Source organism: Nanorana parkeri, unplaced genomic scaffold, assembly GCF_000935625.1.
Source record: "Nanorana parkeri isolate BGI_ZX_2015 unplaced genomic scaffold, ASM93562v1 scaffold458, whole genome shotgun sequence".
NCBI classification, from domain to species: domain Eukaryota; kingdom Metazoa; phylum Chordata; class Amphibia; order Anura; family Dicroglossidae; genus Nanorana; species Nanorana parkeri.
In genome coordinates, this window is record NW_017306726.1 from 1,113,116 (window position 1) to 1,134,718 (window position 21,603).

The 21,603-nt window shown below is 40.1% G+C and overlaps 1 protein-coding gene across 1 annotated transcript in view; it reads right to left on the reverse strand.

Annotated features, from left to right (window-relative positions):
- MAD1L1 (MAD1 mitotic arrest deficient like 1) overlaps positions 1–21,603 on the reverse strand; it is a 685,198-nt gene that overhangs the window by 616,858 nt on the left and 46,737 nt on the right. The window contains exon 10 of the mRNA XM_018560488.1: positions 532–618. Coding sequence (XP_018415990.1) covers positions 532–618 — 87 coding nt within the window. The remainder of the gene's footprint in view (positions 1–531; positions 619–21,603) is intronic.

The window sequence follows — 21,603 nt, forward strand, 5'->3', positions numbered from 1 at the left end:
TTCATTGTGTACATTTTAAATAATGTGACAACAATGGATTATATAAAAGTGAAGCTTAAGGTTATGTGACACCACAGCAACAATACACTAAATTGCACACATCTATTCAGAGCCAGCTCAAAGTCTGCAGTCCACTTTGCTATCTGTTCATAGTTTTAAGAGGCACTGTAAGTAGCTGGTTTTGTAAAGTAAAAGGTTTTCAAAGTTGGATTCAAGCAACAAATGTGGCTTTCTAAAAGGCATACAAACTACATAACAATAAAGGATGTACTGTGCAAATAAAGTCTGTATTTATGATAAAATAAAATGCAGTTCAAAAGATGGGTGGAAATCCCTTGTGGAGAGATGAATGGCATCATTTGAAGAAAGCCTTTCAAGTGAAGGAACTGCTCTAAAAACAGCAGACAGGCTCCGCGTACGGGTTTGAAAGACAAAACTGTGAAAAGGATTTAAAGAGGAAAAAAGGGACATACAAAAACATTTACAAGCAACTGTAAGACAACAAAGAAAGAAAAGCAATTTCCATTGTACCTGTTTTTAATACTCAGATTCTCTTCTTTTAATTTAATCTCTCGCTGCTGTATGACAAAGATCTTTTCAGAGAGATCATCTGGAGTCCTAAAGAGAGAAAAAAAAAAAAAAAAGAATATATTTATATTAATGAATTCACAAACTGAGATCAGTTTTTACATAAAACAACCAGATAGTTACACTTGCTGCCAGTGTTAGGTCATAGACAGCAGCTGTCTCAGAGAACAATCGATGAGGTAAAAGCTTTGCCTCTCCTTGCGTGAAGCCTCTAACATGGGTGTGCATTGGGGCAGAGAACTTCAAACTTGTTGAAGTGACAGCAAACAGCTTCCAAGCATATGAACTAGGGATCAACCGATATGGATTTTTCGGTACCGATACCGATTATTGGCCACATTTCAGGCCGATAACCGATATCAGGTACCGATATTCTATTTACATGCAGCCATCGGCAGATTCCCTGTTTTTTTTTATTCTTCCAGTCACAATACAAAGAAAAACAAAAAACATCAGATAGCAGGGGAAGCATTAGCTCCTCTGCTGTTTTTTTTTATTCTGACCACTGAGTAAAAGGAAAAAACAAAACAAAAAACACAGATTGCATTGGAATGAATAGCTAGGCTGCTATTGGCCATTTCAAATTGCAGTAGCCAATAGCAGGCTGGCTACTGCACCCGCCCACTGCTGCTGTCAATCAGCAGAGGTGGACCTGAAATTCTCCTTCAGGTCCTCTTCTGCTAATTGACAGCAGCAGTGGGCGGGTGCCATAGCCAGCAATTTGAAATAGCCAATACAACAGCAGATGGCTGCGGTCAGAATTTTATTTTATTTTTTAAACCTGCATAGCAGGGGAGATCAGCATATAGTGGGGTAACTAATGCTTCCCCTGCTATCTGATGGGTTTTTTTTTTGGCTGCTGTCAAAATACTCTAACAGGGCCACCAACTCAATGCTGGCTTCTGACCGGCTCCTTGAGGGATTCCGGGCCAGAGAGCAGCACCCACTGTGCAAATTTCGGGCCACTTCCTCAAGAAGTGTTTAAAAATCGGTAATATCGGTCACTTTGATCGATATTTAGAAAAACAATCGGTCGACCCCTAGTATGAACCCATTATTTCTCTATTAACCCCTCACAACCCAAATTATGCAAGACACACTTAAACCAGTTACCTTGCATTACTCAGACCTTGAATGTTCCCACTTTAATGCAAAGGACTGTCCAGATTCCTAGAGGTTTAAAGTGTATTTCTACTTTTGCAGTAAAATTTGAGAAAACCCCACTATATGTTTGTTATGTGTCCTCATTCACACATAGCATCTGGCTCCAACTCTCTCAGCTCGGCTTCTTTGAACGTCCTGTCTAGTACAAGATCACAAGGGACAAAGCAGACTGCAGTAGCTGTCCATCTACTAGCTTGGAGAAGGAAAGAGTGAGGAGCATAGAGCCAGAGGAGCAGGGGAGTGTCTTGCCTTGCCATGCTTGTGTGTTTGTGGAGACACACACATAGCTCACTCGTACATACAAGGGTGGCTCCAAAGATTCCTGCAAGGGAAAAGAGCCACCCAAAAACAAGATCTCAGGACCAGTGCTCAGGGGACCAGCTAATTCTGCAGGAAACAAACTTTTATACATCAAGAAGCAGCATCCATTGTAAATGATTTAACCACCATTTGAAATATCTTAAAAACATTTTGACTAATATTCTAACTACCACGCCCCTTCCATAGCAGAGCAAAATTCAGTTTTGGAGTTGCCAGAAAAGAGCAAGTAAAATGTAAGCAGACATTTTAAATTCTCTTATAAAGTTATATTATGTGTGTGAGAACATGTAGCAAATATAAAGGAGGCGTTATACCAATTGGCTAGAAATATAGTAATGCCTCGGTTCACGAACGCTTCCGTTTGCGAACAATTCGGTTCGGCAAAATTTTGCTTCCGTTCACGAACTCCATATCGGCCGCGGCCATCTTCCACAGCCCTGACATGTGGTCGTGGCTTCCTCTAGTCAAGAGCGCGGTCGCAGAAAGACCTGTGCAACATGCCCGCCTTATGAGAAAATTTGATTCAGTTCGTGACCAGAATTGTGGAACCAATTAAGTTGGTGAACCAAGGTACCACTGTACATTTAAAACATGAGCGGCCATTGGTAACCTTTCCGCCTGAAAGCTCTAGTTGCTTGCATGTGATGGTTGCGTTTTGGCTTCAGCGATTTCGAAGTATCTGACCTGGAAAAAATATATAGGGGATAAGCCAGGCACTGCAAGGTCACTATCATTTTGTGCAGCCAGCAATGCCAGCATACAAATTTCTCCCATGAAATGTGTCTTTTAAAAGGAAACCCATGTACAGACTATACACTAAAGTATTTACTTATGCTGAACAAACAGTAAAAACACTTCATAACTAGCTCTCATTCACTTCTGTAGCTGTAGGCATTCTAGAGAAATTTGACAAGCATCACAAATAAAGAGACACTAAAATCTTATCTTTTCCCATTAATTTCTACTGCGCCAGAATATGGTCAGCCCATTGGACATCTAATGTAAACACATAGCAGGTGTTTCTAAGCTGTACAGTCTTTGTTGTGATCTTTTAGAATGTATTACTTCACAGCACAGCACAAATGATAGACATTTAATGTCTATTATTTGGGCATGTCATTATTATTATTATAATACAGGATTTATATAGCGCCAACAGTTTGCGCATCACTATACAATATAAGGAAGACATTACAGTCACAATACAAGACAAGGTGGTAAGGAGGGCCCTGCCCCTGAGGGCTTACCATACTAACTTCTCATGTTTATGTCATTTCAAAAGTAATTTTCAATATAATAAATCTGTTGTCAATAAAAAAATGAATATCTTGTGATGCTGCCATCAAGGTGTTAGTACAGGCACTTCCTGTTACCGGGTGATATATCTCATTCCGTCTCCCAGTTGCACTCCTGCATTGTCACCCTGTCGCATAAGCTTCTGATGGAGTTTACTGACGAAGACGCCGTTTCCAACACACGTTATTCAAGTATGGTGCACTGTTGTCCTGTATCTAGAAATGAACAAGCCCACCCACAAACAGATGCTTTACAGAAAAAATTATATTTTAACACAGATTTATGGAAAAATGTCCATATACATGAACCAGTTTATAAGTTACAAAAGCTGATAGCTAAATATTTAGCTTAACTGTGTTGCATGTACAGCTCAATAATCATATATTTAGACAAATATAACAAAATGATAAGTACATATGCAGACTGGTCCTCCTTCATGAAGGGGTCAGAATAGACCCCGAAATGGGGAATGAAGGGCCTCTGTTCTGCATGCCTGGTGCACCAATCGTTATGTTACTGTATGCATAAATATTATGTAACAACTGTTCTTTACATGCAAAACAATTATATACAATTCACTCTTTGCAACTTCTTTAAACTGGTTGATGCGAATGGACATGTAAATCTATAAGACAATATAAATATTTAGAACACAGTTGTTTGTGGGTGTACTTATTCATATGTAGATACATTTCAAATGTTGTTTCAGATACAAGAAAACCTGGTTGATACATATCCCTACTTTATTTTGTTGACTGTATATTTACAAATTATATCTGTACAGTGCGTGATAAAACAGAACGCGGGCAATTCAATAGCTGTTGTGACACATTTCTGGTAGTTAGGAAGTGAAATTCATGTAACCTGTGCAACACTTTCGGAGAAAGTTCCAACACATGCAAAAGATAAAAATAGTTCGTATTTGTGATACGTTAATGTGACTTTTCAATTTTTTTACTGCACTCCTGGCCGAATTTTCTCGAAAGGACAGGCTGGCAAACTTTTTTTGAATCGTACGCAAATCAATGGATTAGTGGCATTTTTGTATGAAGAAAAACAAATCTCAACATCAATACTGCACATGTGCAAATGAAAATCTGTTCTGTCGATCAACGAAATTCGTTCATATTGCTAACGGTTATCGAAACAACATCGGCCGGTGCTTGATGGGCTATTTGAGCTAGAATCGAAAGAGGTTTCTTGGCAGCGACGAAAATCGCAGAGTGTATGGCCAGCTTTACTCAGCAACATTAAGAACAATGTGTATCGGTCTCAGTGCCAGCTGCCGCCGCCCCCCCCACCGGACCTCTACGAGTGTTGCCTAAGGCGCTAGCTCAGTTGGGCTCTTGGACAGCAGGGCACCGATTGTCACAATCTTGTCAGAGCAGTGATAAATGCATGTTACCACCACAACGATTGTCGCAAGGGTGTGGCAATGGATTCTTAAAAGTGTCTGCGGCACATTTTCTATGAATTCCACTGTGGTTACCACCAGAATACCCTCCCTAAGCAATGTCATGCATCATCATTGAAGTGTATACATGTAGACCAGAAGAAGCTGCAAAGAGATTTCGGAAAATCAGCAGCATTCAGTTGCAACAACGGATGAAAGGAGTTGTTTTTTCCAAGTCAATTGTTTATGACACACAGTGCTTAGCAGTGTCCTTCATTCAGGGTTAAAATCTACTTTAAATTGATGTGGCCATGGTCAGATTGAAGGCCCATTTTGTTTCTTATAGGGATGCACCGTTACCGATACTAGTATCAGTGCCGATGCAGAGTATTTGGGCGAGTACTCACACTCGTCCAAAATGGTCCAATGCCTAGCCCGATACTTCTGGTATCAGGAAGCCGGGCAACGTGTCATTAGGTCATAACACGCTGCACGGCTTCCTGATTGGCCGGGAAGCCGGCTCCATGCTCTCTCAACACAAGTGACGAGAGAGCATGAAGCCGGCTTCCAGGCCATTTAGGAAGCCGGAGAGCGTGTAATGATGTAATTACACGGCACCCAGCTTTCTGCTTGGTTGGGAAGCCGGCCAATCAGGAAGCCAGGCGCCGTTTAGTGATGTCATTACACGGCTTTCTGATTGGTCGGGAAGCCGGTTTCATGCTCCCTTGTCATCTCATGACAAGGGAGCGCGGAGCCGGCTTCCCGGCCAATCAGGAAGCCAGGAGCCGCATAATTACACAGCACCCGGCTTCCTGATTGGCCAGAAAGCTGGCTCCATGCTTTCTCATCACCTAGTGACAAGAAGCATGGGGACGGCTTCCCTACTCGAGAAGCCGGGTGGCAAGTATTTACACCCTGCCCGGCTTCCCGGCTAATCAGGAAGCCAGGTGACAAGTCATTACACGCCACCTGGCTTCCTGAATGGGACTTCCAGTACTCGGTATCGACAAGTACCAGAAAAAATATCGGTCCTCGTAAACCAAAATACCAGAATCGTGCATTCCTAGTTTCTTATCATGGTTGGTAATGGAGGGAAGAATGAAAGCTAGATAGATGAGAAGTTTTGATAACTTCGCCTACTATGTTAAGTCCTGTTCCAGTTAAAAATGCCAGGAAATGAGGTGTTAATACTAAATGAAACATAACTGCAAAACTTTTGTTCACTGAAAAAAAAGACCATATTTGTTTACGCCATATGCAAGATGATGACATCAATGAAACAAACATCTAAAACAATCCACTCGAGACCAAAAAGAAAATAAAAAAATATATAAAGCTCCATCTGTCTGCAAACAAATAAAAGACATTCAGAGGCTTTTTTTTTTCTTCTGAAAAATACAAAAAAAGAAAACAAAAAGACTCTACTGCCTAATAATTCAGGGACGGAAAGAAAAACCTAGGGCCTGATAAAACCTTTCCAAGACATGTCATCAGATCTGCGCAGACCTTTACGAAAAGTTAATATAATTAACCAATCCCAAAGAAAAAACCTTAAATGTGTCTAAAAGGTGAACGATAGTCTTCCTAGGGCCTATAAAAAGGTCAGGAATGTGTCTGCTTCGGAACTCTCCTCTTCACAAACAATTCGTAAGGAACGCAAAAGTAGCTGCCGCTGGGCAAACTACGGTCAACTGCACCCGCAAAGAATTCTGAAGGATCTCAGAAGCATTTTAAAAATGGATGTCCAGACTCTAATTTTTCTTTTGGTCACTGCCTGCCTTCCTCAGGGAGAGGCAGGATTTGGCTGCAGCTTTAATTCAATACAGACTTCTCCCTCCATGGGCACTCTTCCCTTTTCCTCCTCTTTCCTTCTTTCTTTTTCTGCATCTAATTTTCATTTCTATTTTCTTTATATGTATCACGATTAAGACCTTGGCTTACAATGAGCTATGCCTTGAACTATGTTTGACCATATGATTTAATGACGTTTTATTACTGCGACTGGGATGTGTCCTTGGCCTGGTCTTGTTTACGGACCTCATGCGTATTTTCATAGTTACTATGTTGACGTCGTGACGGTGCTCAGTTCTCTGTATGTCTCATATTTTGTTCAATACACAACACAGATTGAACCATAAAATGGATGTCCAAACCATTGAAGCCGGTCAACACAAGGCCTAATGTTTTGAGATATAATATACAAACGAAAGATCAACTCACTTTAAAGTATCTTGGTAATTTATATCAATGTTATAAAAAACCTTCTTTGTACATATAGTTTTTAATTATGTACATACACGGGTGCTACTATATCTACTAACTCATTACGTATGAAGGTTCTGCTTTTCCCCAATAGTCCAGTATCATAGTAGGTCTTTTTAAATGATAGAATGTGATCTTGTGCCTAGGCTTTGGGTCACATTATGAAGCTCCCAAGCAGTGTTATTTTTTTTACATTTATGGAGGTCATTAAGAGGTCATTTATGTATATTAGGGGTTTTAAAAACCTTGTTTCTACATATCATTTTTAATTTTATATAAACAGGAGTGTAACTATATTTGCTCATTCATTACATATGAAGGCTCTGCTTCATCCCCAGTGATATAGTACAACAGTTAGTCTTTTTAAATGATAAAAATTCCAGGAACTCTGCTAGCAGTAACAAATCATGTAATCTTGTGCCTAGGTTTTCTTTCTTAATTTATACTAAGATGTACCTATTTACTACAATTAATAATGCCTTTTGGAAATGTAAGCACATGCGCCCTAGTGCCCTTATGTGAATTCTAATGACGGAGCTACTTTACTCAATGTAAGTCAATTAGAGGAATAAAGGTTCTGCTCACCCATTGTAATTTATAAAGAATAAAATACTGGAATAAATCAACAAAGCATTAGATTTACATGCAGAAGAACAGTACCCAATCAAATCACTATCTATGGCGTTTGGAATAGCAGCTCATATAACATTGAGATTCAAGTTGGAAATCCATTGATTGGAGACATAATGAACAATTTGTGTGTAAATTGCACTAATAACTCAAGGACACCCAAGATGAACTCTTCCCTGGCAGATAAATTACTGGACAGGAAACTGTAAGTTAAAAGGAATCCAATTAGAAATAGATTACAAAAAAAATGTATAGATATATATATCTATAGATATAGATATCTATAGATATATATATGTATATATATCTATAGATATATATCTATATAGATATAGATATAGATATAGATATATATATATATATAATGTAGCTGTCGGGATCCGCTTCAGCTGAGACGCCGCAGCATACCGCGAGCAGCAGCTCGCGGTATACTGAGACAACGCAGTATACCGCGAGCTGCTGCTCGCTGTATACTGAGATGCCAAAGCTGAAGCTGATCCCGACAATAGACCTTACTGTCGCCTTGCAATAATGTCACTCCTCTTCTGGATCTTGAGAGGACATCGCTGCTGGACAGCCAAAAGAAAATGTCCACGTCACTCAGACAGTGATGTTGACACCAAAGTAACCACCTGACCAGAAGTTAACAGGGAGGGAGAAGACTCAGTACTGCAGAATCACCGCAGTTATCGAAATCACTACCAATATAAAGCACTAGCATCAGGTCAAACCTAAATTTACCTATACACTGATCAAATGAAATCAGGTCAAATATACAAGAAACGGAAAAAGCAATTTGTAAGACCGAGTTGAAATTTTCAGAAGAGCAGATTGGTGTGTGTGACATTCTTCATTTGTATATTATTTTGCACATCTGTATCGCGAAAAACAAACTATAACGCTTGGAGTCGTTACATTACAAAAGCAACAAAATGACTTCTCTGCTGACAAATGTTTCCCTTCTGACTCGGAGCAATAATTTCTTAAGTTGTACTTGGTACAGAGGAACCAAGGCTAGCAGATGGGAAGGTGTCCCCTGTGCGTGTTTCTTTACAGTGCATTCTCATACAATGTGCCTTCACCTCCAGCAATAATACCCAGATCACCAATTTATTAACTGCTATACTTTACGTCCTTAAGAACAAATAAAAATTGGTCCCTTAACTCTCATCAACGAGATGCCCAAACACCCATTTCACTAACCCTTTATTAAACAATATAGAAAGATTTCCCCTAGTTTTTTTTTTTTTTTTACAGGACTGAAGAGCACGTTCAGCCGTTCAACCTAAAGGTGAGATATTGTTCTGTGTTCCCTGCAATTACTGGCAAAAAGAAAAATACTCAAATCACAGTTGGAAGTTTCTTCTACGGGATCACTAGACAGGAACTGGACTTTGTTTAAAAATATCATCCTTCCCTCTCCTACATAATACCATTTTCATTTAAAGCTGCGCTTTGGCATAAAACCCTTTATTTTTATTGCTCAGTAGTCACAAATTATGTAAATACACATAGTATGCACCAAAAGCCTTGCAAACTTAGATGTACACACAATCCGTACAGATATTAGAGCAGAAGTAAAGCCAATTAAAGAAAAAGCATATTAGCACGTTATAGCAGATTTACCTGCCAAAACAATGCCCTCCAGTGATATGCTTCTCCCTCACCAGTGCGTCCATCTTCCTCCATGTCTTCTTCCGAGTCTCAACTGCTTGGCCCTCGATTGGCTGGGCTCCAATGGCATAAGTCCCGTGCATGCACAGCGCAGTGATTTAATTTCAGCAGGCCAGGTCTGTGTGCTGAGCTGCGCATGCATGGTTCAGTGTACAGAAAAAACAATGCTGATAGAAAGCAGCTTTTAAGGTAGAAGAAACTTACACAGTCTGCTCTGCCATACAAAGCCTGACTATCAATTTTTTATTTTTTTTTAACCCGTGTGTCTACTTGGAATTGTATAAAGCAGGTCCTCCGTCTACAGGGTGTCGGAAAACTACACGGAAGCGGATATGGAACCAGTCATCCTGCAGAAGGAGAGAGAGCAGCAGTGACTGGTCTTTATTACAGGAAACTCCTGCACAGAGACAAAGTGCCGGATTTCTGGACAAATCTATAAGTGTTACCCAAAGGACACCACAAATCAAGCAAGACTACACATGGCTCTTGAGTTAAGACATTTCTTAAGCCCATATTTCAATGTAGGTCCTTCCATGATCATTATTTAGGGCCTTTTCACACTATCCAGGATGTACATGCACGATTGTTTGCAATTGGCAGGGCAGGGCATTGCAGTACCAGGCGTTCCGGTGCAGGCAATCGCACTGCGGGTGGGAAGCGTGTCTGAGGTGCCATTATAATGAATGGCACCACATTGCCCCCTCCCACCCCAGAACACAGGCAGGTTTTTGCTTATGTGCGTTCATGGCACTCCAAAAGTTGGTTTTGGAATGTTCCCCCAATCATTCGAGATGGCCTGTTAGACCTGTCCCTACAGCCGCTCTCCCCTTCCTCTGCAGCGGTCTAAGAATCCTTGTGTCATCACGGTCCATACAGTGTATAGACATGAGGATGCTGAGGAACATTCCATCAGTGCAGTTGAGGAGAGGACAGGCTTTAGTGACTGAAGAAGGGAGTCGGCAGTTCTGGTGAGTATAACTTTTTTTTAGCACCTAGACAAAAAGCAAGCAGTTAACCCTTGCAGTGCAGGGGTAGCCCCACTGCAAGGGTTAATAACGTTTTTCCCTGGACCTCTTCTTTAAAGTCAAACAAAATTTCTAAGGACATTCGTCAAGAGGTCTGAGGGCATTATCGAATGTTCTGATGAGATTTCGTGTGAAAATCTACGAGTGTATGGCCAACTTAAAGTGTATTTCCACATCAAATTCAAGAAAACCCTGTGTTTGTTATGTGTTCACACAGCATACCTAAAAAGTGTCTGCCATTGCACAGATTTCATGCTTCTCTCCTAGGTTACAAAGTGACAAGAAACTGGCTAGAATTACTAAAAGGGACTCTGAGCTTCCTCTCACTCACATAGAATGATTCTAGAACTTTCACCCGTTGTTAGGACAGTGTATAAACCTGATAATGAGATCTGCCAGCACAGTACAGACAGGGTTAATTAATAACTCCCCACCCCCTCTCACGTCAGAGGAAAATTCAGCTTAGAGAAAAACGTTTCTTTCCGAATAAAGCAAGTCATATGGAAGCAGCAAAATTTCTATGTGAATTAGGTTCATTCTGTGCAGATACAGTATATGCCAAAACAAATGTTTATGTTGTTTCTTTAGGGAATGTATTTTCAAATGTTATTTCAAGTAATATTACATTATGGCCACTAGATGGCGCTGAGGAGCATAACAAATATTTTTTTCCTAGGCTCCTTTAGCTCCATCTAGTGGTCATGATGTGATATTACAGGCAAACATTTGAAAAATAATTGTACTTCTAAAGAAAAAAAAAATAAAGAATGTTCTTTTGGCATATGTGCACACAGATCGAACGTTCACCGATATTCAAACAGCCCTGCAAATTGTTTATAAATATCTAGGGCTGCAACAACTAATCGACATAATTATAATTGATTATTGAAAAAGTTGTCAACTTTTTCAATCATCGATTAATCGGCTTTTGATTAGTTAGCCCTGTTCACAGCTCCACACACGCTGCGCGCCGCACCTCCTCCCCACCTCATGCTCGCCGCTGCCAGACCCGCCCGCGCGCATCCACGCGCCACACGCCCACCACCTGCCCACATCCACGATCGGCACAGGGACGCGGGGAGAAGAAGTAGTAAGGTGGAGCAGGTGTGTGGGGATGACAGCCGCCGACAGACAGGTCGATCTCAGAAGCAAGTTGCTGGAAGACTGCTCAGGTACGTAGCTGATGGTACATTGTGCTGTATATTATACCATCAGCTATAGAGGACTACAAATCCCACTATTCCAGCAATACGTTATACACTATGTATAATGTACTAATGCTGGGATTTGTTGTATTCCTCTATAGCTGGTGGTATTCTGCATTGCGCTGTATAGAGGACTACAAATCCCACTAATAATATATTATACAGCATACATTATACAGAGCAATGCAGAACACCGCCAGCTATAATGTACTATTGCTGGGATTTGTAGTCCTCTATAGCCAGTGCCATTCTGCATTCATTGCTGTATAATTTTACACTTTTCATTTCACTATATTTCACTATATTGCAGTTTTTACTTCCTCGGCACCAAGCTTGCTCCTGTGATGGACTACAATCTCAATACAAACTAGTAGTCCCATCACTGGAGCCATTTTTTTACATTAATTTAATTTTTTATCCGATTAACCGAACGTAATAATCGGCTAACTAATCGATTTTGAAAATAATCGTTAGCTGCAGCTCTATAAATATCTCAACTATTAAAAAAAATAGATTCTGCTTTATGTAATTTCTGCCATCTGTGTAACTTCTCCTGTAGTGAAAGGTGTATGCACAAGCACAATGTGTGTGAGTGTATGGTTCATGGATTCAAATGTTTGCCAAAGTGGAAATAGCAAACAATGGAATATCACAAAACAATGGAGTGGTGATGGAGCTATTCCAGTACTATTGCTGGGATTTGTAGTCCTCTATAGCCAGTGCCATTCTGCATTCATTGCTGTATAATTTTACACTTTTCATTTCACTATATTTCACTATATTGCAGTTTTTACTTCCTCGGCACCAAGCTTGCTCCTGTGATGGACTACAATCTCAATACAAACTAGTAGTCCCATCACTGGAGCCATTTTTTTACATTAATTTAATTTTTTATCCGATTAACCGAACGTAATAATCGGCTAACTAATCGATTTTGAAAATAATCGTTAGCTGCAGCTCTATAAATATCTCAACTATTAAAAAAAATAGATTCTGCTTTATGTAATTTCTGCCATCTGTGTAACTTCTCCTGTAGTGAAAGGTGTATGCACAAGCACAATGTGTGTGAGTGTATGGTTCATGGATTCAAATGTTTGCCAAAGTGGAAATAGCAAACAATGGAATATCACAAAACAATGGAGTGGTGATGGAGCTATTCCTCTTAATACAAGTCTCTGAAACCCATAGCAATCTTTCTCGGAGACCGATGAGGTATTTAGTGAGTACACTTAACGACTAGATCATTTTCCATCATATGGGGAAAAAAACTGCTGGAAAGTTGTCATCCTGAGTTCCTAGGCTCCAGAGATATGCTACTGCAACATATTAGCAAGGCAGCAGAACGTGCCAACATCTGTGTTTCCTACCTGCTCTCCCATTGTAAAGCTAGTTTCGCAAATGTTCACTTGATGAAAGGTCTGCTATTTACTATCATTTTGGATTACTTCTCACTTATGTGCTTGTTTAATGTAAAAATGAACAAAGATTAAAAATCTACAAAACTGACCCGCAGGCCCTCTATCTGTTCATCTCCAAGAAAGAAAGCACATAACTAACTTACGTTTCAACTACCAATAAATAACTTCAATAGCCTTGGAGAAAAGAGTGACACATTTATCACAAGGCTCATAAGCTAAATAACAGCTACACATTTTTCAGGTCACAGGCATAGAAGCCAGGCACATGCACTGTCCAGTGGGAATATATTACATTAAGGAACAGAGGACACGTAACACATAATAGAATTTGTGTTCAACACCACGGAATATGACCAAAACTTCTAATAAATGCAAAAATATATATTCTGCATGTTACCCAAGATAAAACGCAATAACTAAGGACATGTCGTACACCTACATATCTTCAAACTGGTCAGATTTGCAGGTATTCATATGGGTGGACCCAGGGAAATGGGTATGGTTTCCCTGATTGGGTTTGGACTGATTTGGGCACATCATTTAGGCAGTACACTTTTGTGTTATTTGATATATGTATTTATTTTAAAAACTGTGATCTGTAAATTAATCTGCACTGATGTAAACAAATTAGTTCTCAAAAGCGGTGTGCATTTAACATTATACTACTGAATGCGCAAGTGGCTGCAGCTGGCTTTTTGTGGTCCACAACACAGACATAGGAAACTATGGCAAGCATCAGATGGACACTTTGTGGCTTTTCCTTTCAAAGAGTGCATTAAAAAATGGCACAAATGAAGGGATGTCACCAGCACAACAGGAATATTGAAATCCAAAGTGTTCGATTATTGAAACGTCATGGCGATGAATGGTTGCGTCATTGCTGAGCCTGATAAAGGGGACCCTGCGTGGACCCGAAAGCGCTAGTTCTGATGACATGATGTTTCAATAAACGAACACTTTGGATTTCAGTATTCCTGTTTTTTTTGCACATCTACTGTTGATATTTGTTTTTTCTGATGTTCTCTTCCAAACCTCCATCTTGGCATGTGCAGTTTTTAAAGCATCTATAGCCCAAACTTTAGTTTTGGACAGAGTTGGGTATACAGAGTAAAAAGGAATTACATTTTCAAAACATTCGCTCGATTTTCTAATAGTTAACGGGGTCAACTCAATAGTTGATTTCAACCGCAGTGACGAAAAATAATAATAATAATTAGTAGGAGGATGGAACATTGTTTGTCAAATGAAAGGAATTCTAACAGTGATTTTGGTTTTCATTCGAGGAAACTCCATTCCTTCCAAAATCAAATGATAAAACCAGACAAAATTTGGAACGACATTCATCAAGTCTCTGATGGCATCAAAATGTTCTGGCCAGATTTTTTCCTATCAGTTTGTATAAGAATCTACCAGTGTATACACAGCTTTAGAAGTTCTGTCAGGTTTTTACTGCTGTCAATGTCCTTACACCCAATGTCATGGGAAATCCAAAATATTACTGTTGTCCCCTAAACATGAGGTGGGGGGAACTCTTCCACTGGGGGCAATTGTCTAAGAGGAGAATTCCCTTTACTCTGTCAAAATCTCCTCTCGCTTCCAGTTGCATCTCTGGAACACGATGTGAAAGAACTAAAGAACACAGAGAGCAAAAATAACCTAACTGGGATTTACCATTCCCTAATCTATCCAAAACAAAAATGAAAAGCTTTGGCTATAAACTCACCGTAAGAAAAAGCCAACGTTCATGCGGCTCAACAGTATCCAGTTCCTATGCCGATGAGAATCTTTACATGAACTGGTTTACCCAAAACACAATTTAGGATAGCATGTTGTTCTCACAGAGGACAACGGGCAACTATGTGGCAAATCAGTTTATTTAGCTGTGAAAGTGGAATGTTTTTCCTGGAGGTAGAAGATTTGATCAGAGAAGATGCATTGTCTGGGTGGTTTGATACATTCCTGCATGGGGAACAGAGCCCGAGGAACGATGCTGGATGTAATCTCCCGAGTATGGACAATTGTGCCGCTCAATAACGTGTACACCTAGAAGGCAGCACTGACAAAACTTGTCCAGCTACCAAGATAGAATGAAATACAGCTCTACTATTAACTGCTAAATTCTAGTACCTGATATGGCATGTCCAGATTGTCAATCTAATTGCTGGAGGAAATACACACAACTAGAGAGGAACGACATATCACTACTGTTATTCCTTGAAATCAGTGGCACAGGCAGAGGCTGCCAACTCTACTTTCCTCTTTGTGCTTCAAATAATGTTCTGGCAAGCTGATTTTTCATGTATGTGCGAAGGCAGCCAGATCTTACATACATTATGGGAACTCATCTACACAACAGGTAACACACCACTACAGGCGTGCTAACAGTAATCCAAGATAAGGGCTGAAACACAGTTTTCATCTTCTGTGGTGTGTTGCCGTAATGCATGTCACATGTGTTTGCGCACTGGAGTGATGCTCACTTTTGCATTGTAAATCAAATAAACAAACAAAGGATATCCCCTGCACACCATACAGCAAAAAAAGACCAGAAGTAATGGCGGTGGTTGTAGTGATGCCCATGGATGGCGCTGTGCGTATATCAGATAAACATCAAAGAAGATCACCAGCACTCATGAGTGCTGGTGATCTTCATTGCAACTTTTGCATTGTGGCCTTAGAGGAGAACTATGAGGTGAGTGAAAATCATTCATCCTCATCGTTCGAGCCAACGTGCGACAATGAAACTGCCACAGGTCGGCTCAATAGATCGGGAAGTGAGCTAACACATAACGTCGCTCGCTCATTTCTCGAACAACTCCCTTCAGAGAGTCACGGCTCCCAGCAGGGATTCCCCCCCTCCGATCCTCCATCGCTGACTGTAGGAACGGACAGGGGAGGGGGCGGGTACAGCTGGAGATAGCTCTAGATAGGCAGACCCAGATGTCACTTACGCAGCTGGGTGGATCTCGACAGTAATGTCGGTATCTGTCCCGGCTGCGGCCGTCTCAGTATACCGCAAGCTGTAGCTCGTCATATACTGAGCTTTGGGTCACAGGAGGAGGTTAGTATATGTCCTCTTAAGAGAACTATGGGGAAAAACACTTACCCCATAGTACTTTTTAAGTATTGCACATTAACGTGAAAACCTCCTGATCTTCTCCGTCCAAGCATGTATCAAGTACCAAGATCGGATTGGTGTTAATCAAAAATATAGAAAATTCCTTAAGTATTTTCAAAGTAATGTAGATATGAAAAATATTTTTTATATCCACGTATTAATTATACTTTGCAGATCTGTACATATTTTACGTATGTAAGGACCAATATCCAACAGAGTAAGGAGTCAGTCTGCACGTCAGGTTGTTTTTGAGGGCCACTTGTCTGCTTTTATACTTCCATTGAGCAAACAAAGTCCACCATTGAATGGGTTATTTCAAATCATTACTGAAACAGAAATCTTGTTTGCCTCCTGGCTATTCACCAGACTGTTCCAGCACAGACTAACCACCGCACAGCTTCTCGCTGCTGCCATTTAATAAATCAGATGCGATAGGGTGTTCCCAAATATTAACCCTATGCCTACTGCTATACAGAGACATTACAGGGAAGTCAAACAGTCTACCTCAAAATATGTAACAGTACGGACGATAAATACACCCCATTCCACGTGATGTTGTTGACCAGCTGGGGCTGTTTGTCATATTAATATTCATGTTTACTTATTTATAAATGCTGTAATTTGCATTTACTGGCTGTTATGTTTAATTACAAATACAGAATCTTTTATTATGTATTGCTTCCAAAACAAAATGCTAGCAACTGAAGTCATCTTTGCTAGGCCTGCAGTGTGACTGATCTGCATTAGTTATAAGATTGGGTGAACAAAATTAAAAAACTAAAGTAAAACAATTTGGGTCACCCAACCTTTTCACACATATGTAAATCATAGGTGGATTGCCAGGCAGGTTTTATGCTTTGAATAAAATAAGGAAAGATAAGAACTTTTCTTTACGGTTTAGTCAGTTTTCAATCACTTCCTGTCCAGGGGACATGACAAAGCATGGCATAGCACCTTAACCCCTTCCAGGCTCATGACGGGATTATTACGTCAAGGTCCTTCAGTTCATTTACGACCGGTGATGGAATAATCCGGTCATGCGGTACCATGAGCGTTGGTCTGAGGGAGCTCATTGAGTTACTGCTGCTGTTGGGTCCCTCGGGGTCCAAGGCAGACCCTCAACAGCCGATTAGGTGGTCCGATCCCTGTGATCACAGCAATAGCTAAATCGCTGTGATCACAGAGCTGTGTTGTGGAGCTGCGAGCAGGCTCAGTGTGTTACAAACTAATACAAAGTATCTCTGAGAAGAATACTGTATTCTCCTCAGAGATACGAAGTATCAAAGTCCCTGTAAATAAAAAAAAATAACCCCTTAGTGCCCACTAGTTTAAAAAAACATTTAAACAAAAAAGGGAAAAGAAAAAAAAAGTAAAAAAAAGCTTTTTAAAAATATATTTTTTAATAAAAAAAATATAGTGCCAAGGAGGCCATTAAAGATAAGAGACAAAACATACCAAAATAAAACTCAAAATCCCAGGCATATGATATACCCTATAAAATTAGGACAAATAACAATTTATTATGAATTACTTTCTGTAAGCTACACTAATTATGTACACATTATTATTGCTAAAGTTGTGAAAAAAAATATTTTTTTTATACAAGAATTTATATCTGCATTCGCCACATAAAAAGCCCATTTTGTCTTTTAAAAAGATGGAAATTATGGTTAAAACACAAACTAAAAACGAGACAAAACTGCTCAGATCCCCAGGAACGAAAAACATTTCTGAAGCTGTGTAACTAAGGGGTTAAACAGCCATCATCACCAAAACATGATGGGGGAAATAAAATGGGAAAACTTATTTCAAAACCTAAACACAGACCAGATGTGGGATTGTTTTAAAAACACACTACATACTGCTACTTCAAAGTGTATACCTTTAGGGAGCAAAAATAAAAGATCAAAAACTAAACCAATATGGCTTAATAAAACTGTAAAACAACACAACACGTCAAGGACAAGAGAGCGGCATTTATAAAATACGGAGGGGACGGCATTGGCGTTCCTTAACTACAAAGAATGTAACAAAAAATGCAAACTAGAAATCCGGGCAGCTAAAACTGAGTGCGAAAAGCATATCGCTGCAGATAGTAAAAAGAACCCCAAAAAATTTTACCAATATATTAACAGTAAAAAGGTGAGAAAGGAGCAGATAGGCCAAGGGGTACAGGTACTCCTAGAATGAGATCCTAATAGGTTGGACTTGATGGACTAATGTCTTTATTCAACCTCAAATACTATGTAACTATGTAACATGTTCCACTTTTGGGGGTTATCCCCTCACCTCTTGTTTTGGTCACAACTATCAAATTTTGTTTCCACACTAGAGAAGCTATTTCTCAATAGTCAAAAGACACAATCCACCAATTAATGGTGGAACGGGAATGTGTTTTCAATTAAAACATTCCTATTCAATGTACTTGGCCCACCTACTTGATCTTGCTCAATAACTTACAGGAACTCCACAACTTTCCAACAGCTCACTCAGAAAAAGGTCCCTGAAAGGGTTTTAAAAAACACTTAGAATGTCACTGTCGTGCTTCTCTTAACTTTGGCCATTCTGGTTTGAAGAATAACCAAGGACAAAAAGGTCCAAGAACAAAAAGGTCCAAGAACAAAAAGGTCCAAGAACAAAAATCTAGCTACCCAGTCCTTAGACATGGTGGTTGCATTTGTTTTCTTTTTTCAGCAAGTAGAGAAAATACCTGCTGATCTTGGCACAAATGCAGTGTACTTTTCACTTCCTGGGAGCTGAACAGGAAGCAAGAACTATACTAACTACTAATTTCCCCATCCCTTCTATAATAAAAATGGATGCAAGCAGACATGTCTGAGGTACAGCCACAGATACACTGAAGGAGTGAGCATAACCATCCCAGGACAGGAAAAAAGTGTGTTATTCATATGATTACTGAGCAAAAATAAATGGGGAAAAAAGCCTAAAATAAGAAAACAAATGCAGCCAACACATCAAATGACTGGTAAGCTACAATATGTTAAGCTTTTTGGGTTTAATTGGGGATGAATTAGTTGAGAATGTGATGGTTGAGTGTATAGATATAAGTGATTCTGCGCTGGACCTAGAAAAATGTATAAGTGCTAGTGTGCCAATTTAGTTTGAAGGCTGCAGCAAAATCGACTGTTGGGTCAATTTTGGGTCAAGGTTATTTTATATGGTAAGAATCTTAGAATCACATATGGAAATGAGGATATAAAGAGATCTATATGTTTGTCTGTCTTCTGGTATCACACCAGGCAACAATTAAATTACTAATTGATTATTCAATATAAGTAGAGGATTTGGTATGACGTGATAGACCTGCTAAAACCCCCTGAAGACGTCAAGACGACGAAACGCGTAGGGGCGGGCCTCACTACACGCCATACTGAATACAGGACTCCGTTCCTAGGCTGTTTTATACTGATCGAACAAAACTTTGGGTGTTCGTATTTGTTCGTTTTAAACTTGATGTTTTTAATAAAGCCTTGAAAAACATTACACAATGAAAGGCTTTTTTCTTCCATAAAACGGGGAGACATATCCTTTGTTGAAGAGCACAACAAGACGGTGGATGGATGCCTCAGCCCTGAGAGCTTCTATTTGAGCGTTTTCCGGCTGCTTGTCACAGCCACTACTCACGAGCACAACAAGACGGTGGATGGATGCTTCAGCCCTGAGAGCTTCTGTGTGAGCGTTTTCCGGCTGCTTATCACAGCCACTACTCACGGTGAGTGCACCTTTTGAGGGGATATAGGTGGTATTAACCCTTATCCCCAACACAGTTCACGGAATTTCTTTTGAACATTTGTCTTTTCTGGAATATTTTTTGAACAGTTTTCTTTGATTTTGACACATCACATCAACTAACAATTTATGGTGGTTGTCACTAATTATTTCACATACCCTGTGGGATCAATGATCCAGGGCCATTGATGACTTTTTCTTATAAAAAAAGATTTTGAAGGCACTGAACATTCATGTGTATGTTATATGAATATAATTTATTTATGTGAATCACTTATATTATATTTATTTATTAGAATTATTTTATATTTAATTACATTTAGGATTTATGACATTCAACACATTATATGTTGGGGGCGCTGCATAATTTGAAAGTTATGATGGTTGAGTGGTTAGGTTGAGGTGGGATAGGCTTCCCTGAAGAGATGAGTCTTAAGGGATCGCCTAAATGCAGTCAGAGTGGGAGATAGACAAACAGATTGGGGTAAAGCGTTCCAGACGATGGAAGATACTCTAGACAAGTCCTGGAGGCAAGCATGGGAGGAGTTGACGAGGTAGCTGGAAAGCAGGAGGTCTTAGGAAGAGGAGGAGAGGGGACGGTTAGGGTGATACTTTGAGAAAAGGTTTGAGATATAGCCGGGGGCAGAGTTGTGGATGGCTTTGTAAATGGTTGTTAATATTTTGAATTTTATCCTTTGGGCCAGTGGAAGTCAGTGCAGGGATTGGCAGAGGGGGATTGTAGACACTGAGCAGTTGGTTAGGTGAATGAGTCTGGAAGCAGCATTCATGATAGACTGAAGAGGGGATAGCCTGTTTAGAAGTAGGCCAATGAAGAGGAAGTTGCAATAGTCACGACGAGAGATAACGAGTGGATGAGTAGCTTTGTGGTTTCATTGGGAAGAAGGGGCGTATTTCGGAGATGTTACGAAGGTGAACATGGCAGGATTTGGATAGTGATCGGATGTGGGGAAGAAAGGTGAGGTCCGAGTCCAGAATGACATCTAGTACCTTGGCATGGGGGCGGGATTGATTGTGTAATCAAGGAAAAAGTTGGGGGAAGGTTTTTGAAAGGTTGAGTTTTAAGAAGTGTTGCGACATTCAGACTGATATGTCAGTTAGTAGATCAGTGACAAGCAAGGACACTGAGGGGGCGAGTCGTGGAGTAGGAAGATAGATTTGAGTGACATCGGCATAGAGATGGTATTGGAAACCATGTAAGGTTATTAACTGACCAAGGGAGGAGTAGTAGATAGAAAAGAGAAGAAGTGGTCCAAGGTAGAGCCTTGGGGGACCCCTACAGAAAGTGGTAGAGGAGGGGAGGAGTTAGATTTGTAGGTGACACTAAAAGGAGCAGAGGTAGGAGGAGAACCATGAGAGAGCAGAGTCTTGTCTAAGGGCTACTTCCCACCATAACTACATCAGAACTGAGTGCACAGCTGCAGAGTGATGAGCTTTAACATGTTTTGCCACGTTACGATGCATTTTTTATTTTATTTTTTAACTTAAAATGGGCTTCCAAGTCCAGTCCAGTGCGTTTGCATGCATTTTGATGTGTTCCATTGCGATCAGGTCCAGCTAAAATGTGGCAATCAGGATTTTTTCTGACTGCATCGGAACTGACTGGACTGGTGTGAACAGAGCACCAGAAATCCCATTGGAAAGCATTGTGAAGTGATTTTGATGCAGCTGCCAAACTGAACGGACTGCATCTGGTGTGAACTAGATAGATATGCTTTAAGAAATAGGTTACATACACTGA